This window comes from Haemaphysalis longicornis, unplaced genomic scaffold, assembly GCF_048455015.1.
Source record: "Haemaphysalis longicornis isolate Haplotype H1 unplaced genomic scaffold, Haemaphysalis longicornis Haplotype H1 scaffold_1, whole genome shotgun sequence".
Classification (NCBI taxonomy): Eukaryota; Metazoa; Arthropoda; class Arachnida; order Ixodida; family Ixodidae; genus Haemaphysalis; species Haemaphysalis longicornis.
The window spans coordinates 183348092-183369328 of NW_027526203.1; the positions used below are offsets into that span (position 1 = coordinate 183348092).

The 21237-nt window shown below is 50.5% G+C and overlaps 2 protein-coding genes across 2 annotated transcripts; both read right to left on the reverse strand.

Moving 5' to 3' along the window:
- Positions 1-663: 663 nt before the first annotated feature.
- On the reverse strand, positions 664-7818 carry LOC144155924 (endothelin-converting enzyme 1-like). The gene is made up of 3 exons (XM_077687641.1): positions 7558-7818; positions 3389-3541; positions 664-2585 (listed from the first exon to the last, which is right to left on the reverse strand). The coding sequence occupies exons 1-3, from the start codon at positions 7816-7818 to the stop codon at positions 1308-1310; spliced, it is 1692 nt and encodes a 563-aa protein (XP_077543767.1). The 3' UTR covers positions 664-1307.
- Positions 7819-10846: 3028 nt separating this feature from the next.
- On the reverse strand, positions 10847-14339 carry LOC144167502 (uncharacterized). The gene is made up of 2 exons (XM_077696757.1): positions 14035-14339; positions 10847-11281 (listed from the first exon to the last, which is right to left on the reverse strand). Exons 1-2 carry the CDS (start codon positions 14308-14310, stop codon positions 11000-11002), a joined length of 558 nt encoding a protein of 185 aa, XP_077552883.1. The 5' UTR covers positions 14311-14339; the 3' UTR covers positions 10847-10999.
- Positions 14340-21237: the final 6898 nt, after the last annotated feature.

The following is a 21237-nucleotide window of genomic DNA, read 5'->3' on the forward strand; positions in this document are numbered from 1 at the left end:
CGCGGAAAAACTTTGCTGGTTACAACTCGCGACAATACATACATCCTGCTCATTTTTATGCGTATAAAACTAAAACCTTGAAGCCTTAATAAAAAGTGCTTCGTATAAGAAAATGCTATTCTGTACTATGGCGTGTGCAGGCCGACGCGGCACTTCGATCAACTGTGAATTTGTGATGGACCGGCAATGAAACGATACTAACTTTTACGCCTGGTAAAAGCCTTTATATAATACCAGACATCAAGCCAATAAATCAGATTCCGGAAACTGCAAAATTATGTCTAATTTATCACTGATCAGAGAGCATAACATGGGCTTCAAAAATTTAAGCATAATAAAGTGGAATCATTATCATCATCATCGCCATGATCATCATTGGGGCCCCAAGGACGCTTTAGCCCCGGGCCCCGAAGTTTCCTAATCCGGCACTGCACGACGGAACAAACGGAGAGTTTTAGCAGTCCGTTTGTTCCGTCGTGTACATAGTTACTGTGCTGACCGGGACCCGACTGCGCCTGCGCGCGCGGGAAGGGCGAGGAGGCGCACCCCACTGCGACGAATGCACGGACATGGCGAGGGCCGGCCCGCGGAACTAACCCATCCTGCCGGAACGAATGCGCAAGTGCCCAGACGGGTCCCGGTCAACAAGGTAACCACGTACAACACGGAGCATACGGAGTGCTAAACTATTATTGTACCTGCCGCGGCACCATCAGCACTCCGGAGAGCACGACGAAGGAAAAGGCAAATAATGTATTGAACGATTAGGCCAAATACACAGGAAGATCGCTTCAGAACCAAGTCACCTACGAAAGCAGATCCAGAAAAGAGCAATTTTATTGAACACACAAGTAGGCCTTTAAGGCAGCAAGATCGCGTCAGAACCCCACCGACCACGGAAGCACAGTAAAAAAGATTGTGAAATAGAAAAAAAGATTACGAAACCACCATAGCACGCCAGGAATAGCACCGCACAATATTTTTCTAGGTACAGCGTGGTCTGTTCCCGTTACGCTCCTCCACGCTTTTCCATCCTTCTTTGAAGTTTGCCGAGGGAACTTCGAAGCTGTTGCGATTTCATGCGCAGCACCAGTAACTTCAGTTTATATTTTGTGGCAGCGTGTAAAACGTTTCAAGTACCATTGCAAATAAAGTGCCGGTAACATACACAGGCAAGCTACGAAGAAAGTGCAGTCCAATTACTTGAGAGCCAAAATTTCAAGCCGCGGAATTCGGTGGCTGAATGCATGCCACATATCGCCGCACCGGCTGGTCTGGTTCATGACCGATCCCAGGGCGCAGTTGAATCATTGGGCGAACTCAGGCATGTTCATCAGCGGCACGTTGCACCGTGCGCCGAGTAGGGAGTACCAAACAGTGTTGGTCTGGTCCATGGCCGATCCCAGGGCGCAGTCGAATGCTTGGGCGAGCTCGGAAATGTTCATCAGCGGCTCGTTGCACCGTGAGCAAACAGGGCCCCGGTCATCGTTGGAACACCACTTGAAGCAGCTGCTGGCGAAGAACTGCTCGCCAGTGAAGGCGGTTCCTTGCTGCGCGGCACCGCTGTGCTGCAGTGCCACGCTCCCCCGGTACGCCCGATAGGCCTTGAGCAAGCCGCCGCTGACAGCGCGGTTCTTAGACAGCGCGTGCGCTCCGTAGCGCGCGGTCCCCGTCCACGGCGTTTCGTTGTTCAGGCAGCGCTGGCAGGCCAGCTGGCGCGCGAACTTTTTACTCGACGCGGGCGTCCACCAGTCGCGGCGCAGCCCGTCCGGGCTGGACAGGGCCTCGTCCGGGTGAAACGCGTGCGTAATCTCGTGCCCCACGTCGTGGCCCAGGCTGGCCAAGTTGTACGAGGATGGGTAGCAGGCCACGTAGCATCGCGGGTACAGGATGGCAGCTGGGATGACTATCACATGGTACACTGGAACGTATGAGGCGTTGACCACAGGCGGGAAGCCCACTTCCTTCGACGTGGGGCCGTGGAGGCGGAGGAACCCCTTGGAAACGTTCAGCTCGGTCTCGTGCAGCGCCAGCGACATGTTCAGGTACGAGCCGCTCAGCTCGGGCACGCGCGGGTAGAGCCGTCGCAGGGCTTCCTCGTTCCCGGACCCCTGGTCGAAGAAGCCCACGACGGCGCGCAGGATGGCCAGCTTCTCCAGCGCACCGCGCCTCATCTCGCCGTCAGTCCAGGGCAGCGGCGCTATGGTTGCTCTGGCCACGCTCCGGAAGCGGCACAGACTGGCAGTTGCGTTCCGCACGGATCTCGCGGCTAGCCAGCGACGGTTGAAGACGTGGGTGAAGGCGAGGGGCAACGCCGCGTCCGCGTCCGTGTAGCAGCGACCTGTCATGTAGCCGAGGGAACTTTTGTCGGCGTCCCTGCCATCCATGAACTGCGTCCGTGGAAGGGGACACGACGTCATGGGCTCCAGATGGCGCACCACGTGCCAATTGACGTAGGCGAGCAGACCCGTGCTGTCTTCGATGTTGCTGACGGGGATCGCCACGAGCCGTAGCAAGCGCTTGTTCAAGACGAACATTTCGTCGCCTCGACCGAACGCGTGTACTGGCAAATGCCTGTTGACGACCTGCGAAGGGGTTACGGGCATCCATGTTTCACTTCACTCCACGTTTCACCTGACATCTAGTGGTGACGATGTGTAACGCGTAGGAATCTGGGACAAATATTTGGAAACCAACCACCTGTCAAGTGCAAATGGCAAGATGCAGAACGCGCTGCACGGCAAATTGCGGTGAACGTTGTAATGTTGGCCCGGGTCTGCTTCGCCGTCCGTCGGCGTTTTTTTTTTTTCTCCTTTTCTGTGGACTTTAAGTTTGTGAGATAGGGGGCACATTTCCTACGATGTATTTATAATATTTACCTTTTCCACTTCAAAGCTCTGTCAGTTCCCAATCCTCTCGTTCTGACGCCACACTCATGCCGCACAGTCGTAAACTTACGAACATTCAAACCTTAGTTAAGCGCAAAGAGCTGTGGAAGTAAACACGTCACGTGACACATTTAGATGTAAGAGCAGCACACCGGGAGCGAGAGACTGCACTGTCGATCGGTCTAAAGATTGTGAATTAAGACCTCGTTGTGGATTAAAGGTTAGACCTGAATTTCGATCACTTAAAGAAGTCAGCCGTCAAGGTGCAAGCCACCATTAGCAAGCCACAATTTATTTCAAAAATGAGGACATTCACGCAAGTATGAATTAATATGTTTTACGTTAGCGTATCGTTAGCTATGTACTTCATTTCAACTTCTCTTCACAGCCGCCGAAAAGGGCCAAATTCAATGCTTATTCCATATCCTACTCGTAAACTACTGCCTTTGTGAGTTTACCCTACTCTCCGTTTCACTTCTCTGGTTCGGAATAGCACGCACCATCGGGCACTCTGCCGCCGATAGGTAGGGTGCCGTGATGTAGTCCGTTTGCTTGATCACGATGTGCAGCAGCTCGTAGTCAGGCCGCGGATCCATTAGCAACGGCAAGGCAGCCGTCTTGAGGACCAGCACACGTACGGGCATCTTGAGGTCCTGCACACGTACGGTTGTGTCTGCAACGTCTGCTCGAATCACGTGCGCACGTTAGCCGCTGTAGAAGAGAAAACTTTCAGAGGTCTCCACGTTACCGCGGTTGGTCAACGCGGCCACAGAAGGGGGAAGGGGGGGGGGGGAGGACACGCTGCCAGTTGATTTCCTTCCACCTTGAGTCAGTTTTACATGTTCAGCATACATGAGAGATGAATTAAGCTGCTTGTTGGGTCAAGTTCCTTGCAATGAAAAACGTTCCCCCCAATGCTGCCGTATATACCGCAGAAAGGGAAAGCCCCAGTCCTGATACGATGCTTCCAGACGGTTAGCTGAAATGAATATAGCAAATTACTGCTCGTAGCGTGAACCTAAGTTAAGTATCCAATTATAGGCTACGTGTCTCAGAACTGGGTCATTGTTTACAAGAATCCTCAGACGGTAGCAATAATGTAACAGAAACATGCACACGTTTCACTCGGCATAAAGGTCGGTACATTGCGATAAGGCATAAAATCCGAAAATAAAGCACCTGAATAAGCAAACTAGCAAGCGAGCTTAGAACAAGCGAAGAAGCCTGCTATTTCAAGAAAGCACGATACGCGGAACGAATGCTTTGCCACTCCCACACGCGAACTGTGCCAGCGTTATAGGAAGTTACTGACAAAAATGTAACTAAATACGTCCCTTTCAAACAAAGGGAACGTGTCTCAACCGTATACATCCGAATAAAATTAAAGCCTTACCGTTACAAAAAAAAAAACGTATACTGCACGTTTCCTTGACGTTAATAGTTTATTTTTCCCGAATTGAACGTGTGCAGAACTCTAACTATTACGGCATATGCGAATTGTAGTGTTACAAGAAGAAAACCGGACGTACACGCGCGCACAAAATTTTGAAACTGTAGGTGTTACGAACAAAACGCAGATGCGTACATTATAAGGTGCTTCATGACAGCTTCGCTTGCTCGGTCATCAACAGAAGCATGCATGGTCTCACATTCAGAGGGACGAAATGTTCGGCTGCGCGTCCGGCATAAGCAGCACGAGGTAGCATTTAAAACATCTATTTGGGGTCTCAACGCGCCACGGCTACATCGCGTAACTCAGCAGTGTACGGCGACTGCACTTACTAATCGAGAGTTTTAAGAGTCCATCGAAATGATGTGCACACAGGCTAATGATTATGGTATTTCACTTGCGTAATAAGTGCGGCCTCCACGGCCGAGAGCAGAACCTGCACTATAAAATTAAGAATCCTGTAATTCCGCTTCACCGCAATGCACTCGATTGACCAATACATGCAGCCAGCTAGCAATAACGATGTGGAGAATCTTCGGTCTGCGCTGTGGCACCACGCAGTGCAACACTTAAAGGAGCCATGAAGACAAAACAAAAGGTTTCGTGTTTTATATTCGAAAGGTTTCGTGTTTTATAGAGCCCCCAGCGGTTGTCCGAATGCAAGCGACGGTTTATTCACTGAGAAATTAATTAAAGTTAAAATTTTGATTTTCCCGCTAAATCGTGAGTTTTCGTGGTCTGCAATGACATCACAGGGCCTTGTTTACCATTGGTGAACCTAGATGGCGCCACCACACCGCGGCAAGCCGTTTTCTGCCTTTGGTTTGTTTGTGAACGTATTTGTGCCTGGCTTGTTTTGTTCATGGAGACAATCGTTTCGTGAAACATGGTGCTCGCTCGACAAATACGGTCACGTAAGACATCGTCGCTTGCGTCAGTCGGCCAGTGTCGCCTGAAACAACCCCAAGGCCCCGCAGTCCTGTGCAGCCAAACCAAGCATAGTGCGCGCAGTACCAACAGCAGTACGCATCGGTACTTCTATGTTTACGTGCGCTTGCGTAACTTCCACTGTTTGTCCCACCATTCTTAAAGCTTTAAAAAGAATGTGCCCTAAATTTAAGCGCAAGTAGCTCGTTCGGCAAGATTATATGCCCTGCCTAATTTGCGTTTGCTTTTGCCGCCCTCCGCCAATCGCAGAGCTGTATGGTATGATATCATAAGTCCTGTTGCGGGAAATGAGCTAGTGGGTCGCAATGTCATTCCTTTTTTTCCCTAATTATGTAGCTTAGTTGAGCTAACTTTACGTTAAAAGTGGTGTCAGTATGATTCTAACGAGGCAATCTTTTGAGTGAACCAAACTTGTGTTTTCTCTTCATGGCTCCTGTAACAAAAAAGCTCGTTAGAGGGTAGTAACGGCTGTATTTACTAACTCCTTGCGAACTTTACTACCCCCGAGAACGGTACGTAGGTCCTGCCACTATGTGTGGAACAGTTACTAATTTAGAGACCATGCACTTAGTAACTGCTGCTTGTTTGATACTAAAATTCACTGACAGTAACAAAATTCTACGAATTATTGAACGTAATACCTACAGAACTTTTCCCACTCCAAATCACGATTAAAAAGTTTTTGAAAATCTGCATGCTGACTTGTACATGCTCACACTAAAATTATCGCTAAAATATTTGATTTTTGCGACAAGCCCCCCAACTATATCAAATGACTTTCCGTTACTGGCTATAAAAGCAAGAAGAGAAGATGTATTTCTAAGGTAACTAAGTTGTACTCGCTCTCCTCGTGCATTCCATTGGTTTTCTTGCTCAATTTATTTGTTGGTTGTCTAAGTGCGATATGTGCGTGTTGAATGTGTCTATGTCGCGCTGAACGCTCAGCCGATACACATTGTCGCGCGTAGCTTTTTACTAGGTTATGCATGGCCAGTTAGTAAAATCCACAGTTTATACTGGGACGAGTAACTGGTTAGTGTTCTGTTAGTAAGTGCCACGACCTTTTTTTTAAAGAGTGAAGCATGACGCCTGCATTGCGCAGTGGCACAGCGCAGATCTTGTTTTTGGTTCAAAAAGTATGCAACACTCCCAAATAATGAAAAAGTATGATACCTGCATTGCTAAAAGGAATAGTAGTATACAAGCAATGCGTACTGCCGGTGATGACATATGGAGCGGAAACTTAGTTCTTCGTGGATCAGGGAGCAGACTCGAGTAGATGATATCATAGTTCAAATAAAGAAAAAGAAGCGGACTTGCACTGGCCATGTATAGTGAGACGAAGTGACAATCGGTGGACCACCAGGGTGGCAGAGTGGATACCGAGAGACGGGTCTAGAAGAAGGGAAAAGCCATTAACTCGATGGAGAGATGAAATAAGAAAATTTGGAGGCAAAGAATGGGCTCGAGCGGCGGTGCAGGATAGGAGTGGGTGGACGTCAGTGCATGGGAGAAGCCATCGTCCAGCAGTGGACCTAAATATGATGGTGATGTTGAGACCGATGATGATGCACATTGTCATTCGGTAAATTTTCTGTGCTGGCGGCATGGATTGGTCACTGGAGATCATTGCAATGAAATTTAACCAAGGGACTGCAAGTGCTTTCTCAAAAAGTGCCGTGTATGGTTCACTTACACAAACGTACTTGAATAAGCAACTGTTGCAGCAAAAGGTGCAATGACGACCAGTGAATACAGTTTAAGTTTGTTTTTAGAAAAGAATGTTTCATTGCTTCTCTGTTACAGTGCCGTGTAGTAGGCATCTTGCTGTTTGTGTGGTACACCAATTTACACCGCCGACCACGGAGAGTGCCCCAGCAAGGTCGCACTGGACCGGTTGACGTCCACCTTTAAAGCTTACAGCCACTGTCTTTACATTTTCTTCTATACAGACTACGGCGGAGCACTCTCTGATTCGTTGTCTATGAACAGTGCACCCCGTCACTTTGTCGGGGGCGGGACAAGAAGGCGGTGGTGGGGCATATACGGTCTGATGTGGATGAACCCTCTACCGCCCCGGAACCTTTCACACGCTTACACGGTGATGGTTTGAAGGAGACCCGAATTTGGTGCGGGCGAAGGTTGACAAAGGGGCCTATTAGCCCTTGGTTGAATCCACAGCCAGGCTGTGGGCATGCGTGCATTCGTTTGTTAGGTTTGACAAGCTGGTATAGCTCTTATATTTGGAGATGCATGCGCATATATACTTGCCTCTTGAACCGTCCTCTTAGGCGCCGCGGAGCCGTTCAGGGTGGCCGAGGCGCGTCCGAAGTAAGCGAGCACGGGGCCTTCCTCGTGGAGCGCGTTGCGCGTGGCAAACCGCTGGAACGTGCACGGGTTGCAGGTGAAGCGCAGGGTGCGGGACCTCGGCCGCTTGACGTGGGTGTCTGCGTTCTGGTGGGACAGCACCGGCACGCACCGGTCCAGCGTCACCAGGACGACCAGGGTCTCCAGCTTGGACCTGCTGCGCATTCAGTGCAGGCACGCCCGCCCCAGGGCAGCAAAAGACCAGTCAGCGCCCATTGGCATCGGGCGAAATGTCAACAGGAAAGCTTTGACTTAGGTTTCTACGCAGCCGCTGCATTTTGCTGTATGTGAACATAGTACTTTGTCACCCAGTTCTGTAAAAAGACAAGTATACGCTCTAAAATATCCATCATGGACATAAAACAGAGGGATAGACTTGTCACGAGCGCAGATTAGGGAGGAGAGAAAACGTATACAGCGTCCAAGGATCTAAATACGTCGGATGTGCAAGTAAAACAATATCGCCTCCTCTCTTCCAAGGCGGCTACAACCGGTGAGTGGACGATATACCTTGAACGAAATAGTAAACAACGTATCTGAAAACACACACGTCTGTTTGTAAATTGAATGAACGCCCGGTACAATGCGGGAGAAAAAATGTTTGCTGCTTCTTGCATACCTGTGACATGAGATCAAGATGTTGAATTACTTCGATTTTTGTAACCCCTGATTTAATTGGAACTTCCAAAACGTCTCAAATGTAATTATGTACGCTGGTGTAGAAAATGTAACCGTATACGCTAGGCTGTTCAGAGCTTAAAGGGACACTGAAGTGATATGTAAACATTGCGGGATTACTAGCGCAAATTGTAGTCCGGAGTCCCCAGGCCATGTTTCGACCACTCTAGGCGCGTTTACGCGATTTTATTTAGTAGAAAAACTAATTCGAAAATGCTGTCCTCCTCTCTTTACGCTCGCCCATTTTCTGTGGCGTTTTCGTGTGACGTCAGGAGGGGATGAGCTGGCAATTGGCTGCGCCACGGCTGCGCTACTGCACGGCTCCCCGGCCGACAGAGTCAGTCGGCCCAGCGTTTCGTCCGCCGGCCGCCGGCGGGTCGTCGCAATCAAGGAGGTTAAAAAAAATTGCTTGGTCGCAATTCGTTCGCTTAGTTGAAACGAAGCCAGGACACGTTTGTGAATGGAAGAATGTGCCTGTCTTTACTTGGTTTGTTTGTACACTGTATCTAGCTCCAAGTCAAGGTCGCTTCACACAAGCGCTGCACAAGCGCACATGCTACGCTTCGCTGACTGGTACGCCAGTAGGAAAATATAAGGCCTCTTGAAGGCGGGAGAAGAGTCAGCGAAGTCAATATAGGTACTAAGGAAATAAAATCAACTGATATTTTTACCGTACAGCGTAAAACTAGGGCGCGGGAAGCACTTTTTTGCGCTGGGCGAACAAGCACAGCGGTCAGCAGCACGACTACGCATCTGCGAACGCTTTTCCGTCTACGAAATGCAATTGCTAGACGTGAGCTACTGTGGAAACTCGGGCGACACTTACTGCACGATCGCAGTACAACAAATAGTCACCTAAGCTGCTTGAAATGCCAAAACTAAATGAAAGTGTAAACTGGTTGTACAATATATACCCTATATTAGAAAGGCACTCGCGTCCTACTCCGTGGCTCAGCGGTCTGGGGCGCTAGCTATGCACCGCAAATGTTTTGTGAGTCACGAGTTCGAATCCCCGCGGGTACGTGCTTTTTTTTTTGTAAGTTAACTTTTTTGTTTTCCGCCGATGTTTTCTATATTGAGTTCACCTTTTTTTGGGCCGCAACGTTCATGGCTACACGAACTAGTTCACAAAACGCGCGCAGGCTGGCACTGGCGCGCAAGCGAGTTCTCGTTGGCGTGCTGTTGCCATAAGCACCGACTGCTTGCAGGCAGTGGGCACAGGCCAGAATGAACAGACCCTTGGCCTGGTGCGAACACGCTTTTTACGATACAGGCATGAGGGAGGCAAGCTCCAAATATGGGGGAAAAGCGCATGACATTTGGGCGTCTGCGGGTACGCGGAGGGCGTTCATGCATTGCGTAGGTCTCGGCTAGTGAATGCTACGACTACAAGCCGTCCTGGGAGGCTTATCTTGTGCATTTTACAGCTGACAACATGGCAGAAGCGCGGTACGATGATTACTGAGATATTGAGAATGCCCATCCAACAAAGCCATTGGTTATGTTTTACAGAACCGAAACCGAAACTTGTGTGATTGCTAACCTTGGGCATCGTCCAATCACGGCGCCCCTCCTCCCAACGTCACAGCCTTAGTTGGTGCGGCCGCCGCAAACCGCGCATGGTAGTTTTTCTTCTTTCGCGCTTTGTAAAATAATTACCGATTTGTCAACCGGATAAACGATGAAAAGTGTGCTAATTTGAGCCAGTCTACGCAGTGCAAGCAAAAACGGGAGCTTGACAAATTCACTTCAGTGTCCCTTTAAATGTAAACGCACTGCCGGCTGAAAGCATGAAACCTGTCATCCAACAGAGGCTGCCAAGCCGTTCGCCCCGCTTTTTAGATATTACAAAAGGCGCCTAGTATTCTCGTACTGCCCATGAAGCAACGCAATTTTGTCGTTTAGTACTAACCATAGCACGAGCGATTGAATTTACCCCTTCTGTAATAGCGTTCGCGTTCCTTGTCTCTTTTTCTTTAGAAGTGGGAAATTGGGCCACTGCCCTCAGACTATTCGACGTCCATCTGCGTTACTCGCTGCCCTTCCGACGCGCAACCCAATCCAAATGATCCCCACTCTGCGTCTTACTTTTTACGCGGCGTTGGGGTAGGCTCTCCTGTGTTCCTGACCTTCGGGGCGGACAGGAAGGGAGCGGAGGTCAAAACCCTAATTGGCATGTGCCCTCCGGTTCGGGGGGGAGGCGGATTTGCTTGCGACCGCTCGCGCATCCTTCAGCGAGTTCGTCCGGAGCTGTGACCACGAGTGGCCGCAGACTTGCTCCCGTGGCGGTTTCTGGGCGCCAGAGCCCCACGAATTCCTCGCCAACCGCGCGGCGGTTCGGCACCTTTTGGCCTCCGAGCCCCCATCAGGGATCGTGCCGCGATACCCTCCTCGTGTGTGCGGCGCATTTTAATTTCTAACCCAGTTTTCGTTGTCTTGTTTTGTCTTATGTTAATGCTTCATCGTCTGCTGTAAATACGTGTAAATATACTTCATCATCTACCTCCTGCGTCAGCGTCATCGGGTACTTTCACCCCTCCACGACGACACCACCCACCTCTACAAAGTTCCAAACTACTCTTGGCTTCCTCGCTTTCCACTCTCACAATTTATAACAAACGTTCATCATGCGTTCCCCCGGCACCACAAGTTCTAGTGGCTCGGGAGTTCAGAGCACGGTGGGGCGATATTCGAGAGACACTACAGGTGGTGGTGGTGGTCTGTACGGGCATGCAGACTTCGTTGGTGTATACCTGGGGTGCGACGCGGGCCAGCTGAGGTTAAAGCGCTCCAGGAAGCGGTGCAGGTCTCTGTGCCCGTCGTGCTGGTTGAAGGCCAGCTGGGCGCACCGCTGGAACAGCCGGGACACCTGGGGAGACGGACCCGCCGCCGATCCTTCCTCCAGCACCAGGCTCCCCACGGCGGCACAGGCCACGCGCTGCTGCAACGCCTGCGAGAGAGGCGATTCTTTTGGCCCTCCTCCTCCTCCTCCCGAGCGCCTAACTTTCACGCCAATGGAAGCCTCGAAGCCAGTGATTTCCCTACACCCCCCCTAGGGGGTGTGTAGATTCCCCCTAGTTTTTCTGGACACCCCCCTTGAATCCCCAAATTTCACTCTTGTCAGTCCTTGTATGGACCTTTTTCAGTATCGATCTGCGCATGCGCGGGCTGCCCGTCTGCTATTCTTGGCAGTAACCTCGGGCAAAATAAACAAAAGTGCGCCCCCCGAGCTTGCTGTTAGCGTTGCACGTATTTATTTCCTTTTTTTCGACAGCTCGTGGCAAGTTCGTATGTGCACACAAAAAAGGCTTTCAAAGGAAAGGGGCAAAGTGGTTTGAGGCTGACCACGCTGCGAGCCCATTGCTACCAGCCAGGGAGTAGCGAAAAGCGCTACGGAAGCTAATCCTGGCGTTTTAATAAATCGGGAGCGTACCATCGGTGCCTGATTTATAAGTGCTGCATAATTCGTGTACTACCTAAACATTGTTTCAAGAACTCAAATTTCGTCACTGGCCCTGGTAACAAGTTCGAAAATGTCCTTATACGTTGAAAAATGGCGAGAAATTAAAAAAAAAAACTGAATACGGACCTTTCATGGTAAAAAATGAATTTCTCTAAATTTGTTTTTTTTCTTAGATTGAATAGACAGCACCGCCTCTCAGGTGTATATATATATATATAGAAAATGAAAAACGTACGTCACGGGGATGAGCGTTTGGTTAACAGACGTCTATTATTTAACTAGTGGGATAAAAAAACAGCTTTTCTAGTTTATGAAACGACGTAGTTTATTGATATCGAATGATACAGTGTCATTGATATTTCTTACCGAAATTTTAATGTTTAGTAGAAAAAAGAATTATGCGCGCTTGAAAGGTATACGCTCAAATTCAAACGCAAATCGGCCAAAAGCGGCTACTTTAATGATACCGTAATGTCTACCTCAGAGGGTTATGAGGCGCAGGGTGCGTTGATCAGCGGAGCAGCGATCGTTATCTGATTTGTGCCGGCTGAGCCGATGCAAGACAGATTACGGCGAGGCGCAATGTAGCGCAATGACATCGACTACGTTAAGTAGCAAACGGTATCAGACCTTATGTACCTTTGTTGCTAACGAAATTGTTTAGCAGCTCTTGCTGTTTGAATTTGAACTGCGTAAATCACGTTAACGTGTTAATAAACAAATTCATTTAATTGCTTACTTTCATTTTCGCTAAGAAGCGACTAGCCATAACTGCCCCAGCCCCATTTCCTACTCGACACCAACAAATTTTTTTCAGCTCCCTTCTTTCACAATGCTGTCCCGACCACCTCAGAGTCAGACTAACAAAATTCTTTCCTGGGCCTATAACAGCCACATACAAATGCGATTTTTTGACGTTTCTCAGCTAGTTAATTGATACGTGAAAGCAGGACAGTGCTGACAAAAATTTGGTTGGACAGCGAAGCTGCCAAACGAGGGCAAGACACGATATACGGTTGTTTGCGGTGAAGTCTCCCAACAAATGCTAGAATCCACACAATTAATTTCTAATTTCTCGATTACGCGCGCTTCTCAGTTAAGGGGCTGGATGACAGTCGAGAGGACTACAGTTTTATCCTAGCAGACAGTCACGGGACTGTCGGTATCACGGCGGCTTCGTGACGTGGCTTGAAACGCCTTTGGGGCGGTGGCTTCATGTACTAAAGCCGCCTTCATTAAAGGCGGCTTCACGTATTTGTATTAAAACTGAGACTGATCGTTATCTATGCTACGGGCCGCTGAGAATACCACGGAGTCCTTTGAGCAGTTCAACGACATTAAAATCCTAGGCTACCCAAGCACTTAATTACGGGTTGTACACGCGATAGCATTAATCCAATGGGACGTCGCAAGGGAAAGCTCCATGGATTTCCGCCGAACACTGCAGTCACATCCACAACTGCACTCCCGACTTTCTTCGTGGCGCTGTCTGTGCGCGCCGTCCTTTATTTGTTTTTATATTAAAGCAAACGAAGCTCGTGCTATGGAACGCTTCGCAAGCGGCCGCGCGAGAGCTGGTCCTGGGTTTTCCAAACGCCAACGCCGGCGGCGCACACCGGCTTTCCCGCTTAATTGGCCATTTGATGCTTTCGCATTCACTTTTTTTTTCGGGGTTGCTCGATAAAACACGAGTTAAAACCCTTTCCTGTACTGACCATACTCTTCCCATGGCAGCCCATGTGGTGACAACAGACGGGAACCGGCAGCGAAAACTCAGGGTCCGCGTGAGCACGCGCTATTCTGAGTTCGCGCCTCGAGGCCGAGGGCTCGTACATCCCTGGGCAGCCGTGATTTTTTTTTTTTTTAATGATTTCAGTCGACCGTCTGCCAACGCTGCGAGAGAAAATTACGGTCACCTGTGGCCGCTATGTCAAATTAGTTCTCTCTGCGTTTCGGAGAAGGTGACGAAGAAGGCGCACGAGTATTACCTCTCAGTAATAGTACAGCGTGCATGGGGGCAAAATAAGAAGCTCGCATACGTGCTCCTATAGCGGCACGACTAACCTTCCGTGATTATTCTGTTATCATTCATTCCTTCCAAAGAAGAATTACCCCGATTTATTCCTGCTCTGCTTACACGCGTTTCCCCAAAGCGAATGGGCCCCGATGACATTTCAAATTCGCCGCCGAATGTCGTCGCGTTGGGCTCGTTTTGGAAATACCAGAACAGCTCGACGCACCTTGGAATAGTTGGCGACGCCCGGCTTCTTTTGCCAGCCCTTGGACACGAAGTCGAAGAACTGGCAGGGGTCTCCCTTGGAGTTGGTTAGGTTGCACGTCAAGTTCGTGCTGGGCTGCAGACGGCCAGGATCGTACCAGCCAAACGCGTACGCCCGCACGACCTGCGCCGTTCCATAACCAGCTCCCAGCATCAGCTGCAGTGCCATGAACGACACGAAGGCCCCGTAACAATGACGCAGCAAGTGTGCCGTGCCGAGGCCGCCCCCGCTGGGCATAATCACGTCGTGGCCCTTGTGGTTCGATGTCGCCGTTGACATCGACGACGAAGCTACGCTGGACTTGACGCTAGAGGCTGTTGAGGGCGCGTCGCCTTGCACCCTTGGTTTCAGAAGCGGAAATCGCGTCTTCTCTGGCTGGAGGAACATGCAAGAATGGCGGCGACCCGATTGAATGCTACGGGGATCTGACGTGCCGTCCGGGTGATTGGAAGTGTGCGGGGGTTATGATGTGTCGCCAGGCGATTGGAATACTACGGGAGCTATCATGTGGCGTCAGGGGATTGGTTCGTGCCCGCTGCTTGGTGATGATGATGATTATATTGTACGCATATGGAACAATCAGCAGGAATGTTTAACTTAAAATGGACTTCAGAGCAATATCCTCTTCTTTGACGGGGCGCTTATAATTTTAAAGCGACGGCTTTTAACGGGAAGGTGTCGAGAGATTGCCATCTTTGTAGCGCAAGACGATCGTCACCGTTGTTCTTGCTAACGCAGCATATGTCCTAATGTCGACGCAAATTATCGATGTCCGTTCACAAGACACGTTATGTTTCTCCTCTCGTATTGCACAGGCAGAAATATCTTAGTGCAGGCCGCTTGGTGCGGGACTTGAGTTGAAGGCTGTTTTGGGTCCTTGGTTGGGTCCCAGTCTGGCTGCACTTGCAACCAAAGCTCTCTTGGTCTTTGTTCGGACAACTCCGCCTGTATGCAGGCGGCGTTGGTTTGGAGCAGAGAACTGGACAGGGTTCCGTAAAAACTTTTTAAGTGCGAATGCACTTTATAAGCGACCCCAAACCATCCACCGCCGGCGGCGGCGGCGGCGGCGGCGTCCGCAGTGCTCCTCTATATTTAAAAAAGAAACAGCATCCGGCGCCAGGTTTCGATCCGAGGACTTTGCGGCCGCAGCGCGACGCTCTACCGACCAAGCCACGGACGCGACGCTGATATCAGTGTTAGTGACGCGCCTTATATCTTTAACGCATTCAAACTACGTCGTCAGCGGCGTGCGTTGGCGACTCAGCGGCGTTATAGCGGCTTGATAACTGCGTGGTGTACACGTGATACTACAAACCCGATGGAAGAGATGGAAGAGAAGGCGGCGAGGCGGTGGGCTGCGGGGGCCGAGCGCAAGCGCCGCAAGCGGGCCGACAACCGTGCATTCGCACTTTCACATTCTCCCCCTCGGGGAAATGCGGGGGAATTTTTTATCACTGATAATTTTGTGCGCGTCATCCGCCATCTTTTCATTTTTATAATTATTTATTTCTCTTTTTTTCTATCATCTGGTGTAGCAAGCCAGCGCGACGGCTCGGGCAAAATTGCCGTTTTTCATTAAATTTATTATTTCATTCTCCGTGCATTAACCCACCCCGAACTGGGTTGAGTGCAGGTAACTCCCCTGAGGAGTTTTATAATATCCCCAGTCCAGTTCTTTTCCCTCTTCCCTTAGAATCTAACCACTACCCCCCTCCCCTCTCCCCTCCCCCGGTTGCGTATTCCCAAACCATATCCCGTAGGGGCCCAGGCCGACCACACCCCCCCAAGCAGCGACGCAGCACCGTGACGTCACTTCCTCTATGTGCGCGACTTCATGCGACGTGGATTTTTTCTCCCCCACTCGTTTCGGCTGCTTTGCGGGCGGCCTATGGTTTCGCTCCGTGGGCGCGGGGCTAGCCTGCGGCGCTGGGGAAGCTGACGCACATGTGGTAGAAGTTAACCTTTTGTACCTGAGCCCCTGAGCTCTCCGCGCTCTTCTTGCGCGCCTGCAAGTTGACGCTGACCTCCCCTCTAGTTCCTAGATAAGCGCTCGGCTCGGTGCTCTAAGTGCGCGCGCTCGGATGGACGCTTTCACGTACATGTGTCTATTATATACGTTCTGGAAAGCAAACACTCTCAGTAAAGGGAAGACAAAAATTTGTTTTGGTCTTTTGTGGTCGCGCTGCTACGCGGCGGCCGATGTTTTCGCTCCGTGCGCAAGCTTGGCGTACGCGCTGGGAAGCTGAAACACGCAGTAAACCTTTGCATACCTGTTCTTGCTTCTCGCTCTCTGCGCTCTCTTGCGCGCCTGCAGACGCTCGTCTCCCATGCTGTTTCTAGTTAAGCTAGCGTTCGGCGCGTTGCTCTAAGTGCGCGCGCGGATGGATGCTTTTACTCGTACATGTAGTTATTGTTTACGTTCCGGAAAGCAAGAGACAAAAATGTTTTTTGGTCTTGGGTGGTCCTTTGGACTCCGTACCGAAGCGCAGAACGTTTGCTCTCATTCGGTCGAAAGCACACGCGTACGTCGGTCGCTCGTCTGCTGCGAACATCAGCGAGCGTATTATTTGCCATACTCGTCTGTGCCTCGCACTCGCGCAGCACTGCCCATCACAAGGTCCGTTCTCATAATTGTGTGCGCTACGCGCGTCCCCCGCGCATTCACGCGATTGTCGCGCAGCTTATAACTTCTGCTTCATGGATGAGCACGAGCAGCCGCTCGAGGTCGTCAGAGATGACCTCGCGTCAACAGATCATGAGTCTGTGTTCCGCGCGAACCTGCCTGACGAAGTAGCAGTCAACGCCTTCATGGACACGTAGAGCGGGCGCACCCTGGATTGTCCAAAAGGTCCAGAAACTGGGCGAAAGGTATGTTTTTCGATACGAAGCGTTGTAGTACGTGAAACGGCGTTTTGCAACTTGTGTTGCGCTATTTATATTTTTATTCTTGCTATTTCTTGCTATTTGTATACTTTTTTTGCGTGTGTGTCGCTTACAGTTGAGGCGCGAACTGTGACTCAATGCGCGCGCATTAAAAGGCCAGACACCACAGAAATCTATATGTGGTAGCTAAAAAATGCGTCGCAGGAAACAGACACAAACTGCTCATCTATCCTCATAAGTGGATCTCGAAAAGTGACATTTTTTGCCGCTATTTGGACTCCCAGTTCACTTTACCAAAAAATCAACGTCGCATGAAGTCGCGCACATAGAGGAAGTGACGTCACGACCGTGCTGCGTCGTTGCTTGGGGGGGTGTGGTCGGCCTGGGTCCCTACGGGATATGGTTTGGGAAACGCCCCCCGGTTCGGGTCAAACTGTAATTAACCATGTTAATATGAGTGTTTTTTTTTTAGTTTGAGTTTATTTTGTCGAGATGCTGCATATGCCGTGCCCCACCTAGGAAGCGGTCTAAAAGATGTCAAAGAACTTTTCTTTGCGAAAAGAATGGGAACTGAGGTGAGAGAACGTTATAATTTTACAATAAAAAAATTACGGGCCTCGCTAAAAACCGGGCCATATCCACTTACGTGAAACCTGGGGAGGAGCGAAGCATGCAGTATATATGTGTATGATGCGATTTTGATGATGCGGTTTGGAAGTTATGATGAAGTGTATAATGCGGTTTCGATGCTGAGCGCGCGGCGTCTTTCGCCGAAAGAGATGAAACCGTTGGGGGTAGAGGTATACAGCTTTACTGTAAAGGTATTGTGTCTTTGAAGCACGAACCGTTCTAGTGCGAGGCGTTGGAAAACGAATGTCCCGATGTGTTCTTTTACTACACGTTTTTGCCCACGGAGATGAAGCGTTCTAGCGCGAGGCGTTGGAAAATGACTGTCCCGGTGTTTAGACCGTGACTACATGAAACGACGGCGACGACAGCCCGAGCCCCTTAGGGGCTTCGCCCCTAAAAGTGTTTCAGTTGAAGCAGTAGATGTTGCAGGGTGAGCATGGGAAATTCCGACCATATACTCCTGTATAACATATACTCCTTTATAGCGCAGCCAGCGGCAAAGCAAAGAAAAAAAAAGGGGGGCGAGGGCGAGTTTTGTGGCCGCTCTGCTCCGGAGAAGTGAGGCGCAAAACTAGGAGGATAAAAAAAGTAAAAGAAAATTGGCTCCAATCCACGCTGTGAAGGTGGTTGGACTGCGAAGAACGACACCCATAACGATTACCCATGCGGCGTCACTTGAATTCACACACGTGTCTCTACACCCTTCGGGCCGCCATGACGGCCCCTTAGGCCAGTGGTGTCAATAAAAGTTTCTCTCTCTCTCTCTCTCTCTCTCTAGAAAGAGTGAAACCAGAGACTCTGCCCGCCATTACCTGGGATTCGCGGGGCGACACCATAGCGACATCTCGAACCAGGGGTTTATGCAGAATTTCAATTTTGGGGTGGGGGGGGGGGGGGTAGTCGGTGGGATGTTTGGGGGGGTTTTTGGGGGTGTTAGGGGGGTGTGTATAAATCCCTGTCTCGAACGCAGCACCGTCGCTATTTCTGCCGATTTTCTTTCGAAAACGGAGAGGAGCGTCATCGAAGGGGGAGGAGGAGGGAGGCACGCGTGTCTTAGGCATCATCTCTCTCACTGCCTCCCCCTCACTCGTTTCATGTGCCGCCTCCAAAAAGCGCCCTCCCTCTCACCAGAAGCTGAATCAAAACCACCGTCCGTCTTCCCGTCTCCACGTGTGGGAGCAGCTTAGTCGGCAAGACGACGGGTTCTCGCTCCGCTTCTCTTCGGGCCCAGGTTCGATCGCTGGCGGTGCCAGTAGTTTGTGTAGCCAGTAGCCTGTAGTAGCGTGGGATGTTTGTTTGGGGAAACTTTTTTCCAAGCCCTTAGTTCATGGGCGGGGCTTAGGCAGAAGGGGGCCAATGATGACGTCACTGAAATGGTGCTGTTTATGTTTGTTTTACGAGAATCGGCGGCGCGGAACCATGGCGGAATCTAGGGGTATGCTTGTGATAAGATGGCTCGGCGCACTGTGGGCAGCACTTGCATTCTAAGATGTGTTTGTGTGACCGGCTTGTTTTAGCTGATCGGTTGGGCATTTCCGTCGACGGCAGCATCGTGCGTGAAGTAGGTGATGTTAGAGCCACTAAGAATAGGGGAAGCCGGCGTTAAGGGCCCCCAAGAAGTTAGGGGAACCCAAACGCAACGCGCTTGCGCGCGGCTTGTTTTAGAAGAGGGGCGTTCCCAACAGCCCTCAACCGGCTTGCGTTGCTCGGGTCGGCGCGGGTGATGGGAACTTTAGGCTTAGCATCGTGGCGGATACTTGAGAGAGAGAGACTAAACATGTTTATTGTTTCTTATTAAAGAGTCTTTAGGGTGGCCTCCTCATTCCAGGAGTCCATTGGCACGGGCCGTGTCTTCTGCCCTCTCCACCAACTTGCGCTGGACGTCGAGGGAAGAGCTGGCCAAGGCGCTCTCCCAAAGCTCATAGGTGTGGAAGGGATTGGGCGGGTCAAGTGGGCTTTGTGTATAGCCGCCGACCATGTGAAAAAGTGTTCCAAACTCCCCGCAGAAGCGGCACAAACGGGGATTCAGGGTGGGGGCTATGTAGTGGTTTCTGCTAGGGTGGGGGTAAGTATTAGTTTGCAGGGCACGAAGTATTCTATCGTGACCCTTAGGTAGTTGTTTGTGCGGTGGGGCGTACGTTTGTCTTTGTAGCCGATAGTGCGTGGTAATCTCATGAAACGAGACTAGAGGAAGCGGACGCAGATCTTCTTGATCGCCGCTATCTGTGCAGCTGCTAATGACAATCCCTAACACTTTTCACGGCACTATAATCCCCTTTCTCGCATGTGGAACTTTAATTTCGCTATAATTGCCGTTCGGTAGCAGGCCGTAACCTGCTTCGATGCTTCCGCGCAGGTAGCGCTATCCTTCGGCCGCGCGCCGCACCGCGCGCCGCGGTGCCCGGTCGGACTGCCGAACCTCGCGGCCGGCGTAGGCTTAGCATCGTGGCAGATATCTGATCGCCGCTTTTAAAATCAGCGCTGATAACAACCCATAGCACAATTTTTCCCCACAAAAACATCTACTTTCTCGCATGTGGAACTTCTTTTCCGCGATCAGATTGATTGGAAGAGAGGCTGTTACAGCTGTTTCTACAGCGCGCCCTGCGCCGGTTCGAGCCGCTTAGTGGGCCGAGCGGGCAGGCGCGGCCGGCATGTACGCGGACTGTTTCTGAGGGCAGAAAACGCTTCACGGTTGTCTGCTTTATCCATTTCTGCGAACGGCGCGCGGAACCTACACATTCAGCTCAGCGATCGTCGTAGTTGATCGAGTGGATCGAGAAACAAACCGCAGGTTTCGCTTCAGCCGTGGTCACGGCGTCACGCGCAGTCTCGCTGGCTGCGAGAGCGACGCAAGAATGCAAGCTCCTCTTGGGGCCAGCTTTTGGGCGCTTGCGCGCCTGCTATTTCGGCAAAAATAGCGTGCGTGCTATAGTGTACTATAATGCAGGCTTTGAACAAAACAAGAAAATTGGCTAATGAACACAGCATTTGATGCGAAGTAAAACAAAAAAAAATTCTCAGTATTCTTGAATCACCACTTGTGCCAACCGTGATGCACCTGTGATGCCAGCGCTCACATCTTTCCAGTGCATTGTCGCAGTTTCTGCAATCTCATTCGAGCCCCCAGCTGGGCTCAATAATATCCCCAGTGCATCTCCTTTCCTTTTCACTCGAACCACGTAGTTAGTTAGTTAGCACGCGTGGCTTGACAAAGAGGGGTTAACATTTGCGCATATCTCCCTTGAAAGTTTCCCAGCACGCCTTCTAGTACACCAGTGCCCGTTTGCAAAGGAAGCTGAGCTAATTGGTCAAGTTGCATCTCGAACAGCACTAAAAAGCGCCTGTATTGTCCCTGTTTCTGTGTCTCGTCTTAGTAGTGTTCAAAATGCAGTGCTGTTTGTTCACTGTGAGAAGCAAGGTGTTTCCTGATGACCTGACGGCTTTTCTTAGCAAAGGCCAGGGTCTTTGGCTTGAGCAGCTGTTGTTGGGGAATTTCTGAGGGGCAGCCTGCTGCAAAAAGGAATCGGCTCACCTAAAATGACACAGGCCTCCTCAAGCCTCTTGTTAGCATAATTCAGGGCCAAATTTAGGGCCTGTGCAGTAGCAGACAAAACTGTCAAATTTTTCTGTGAGGTTACGGTTCAAGCT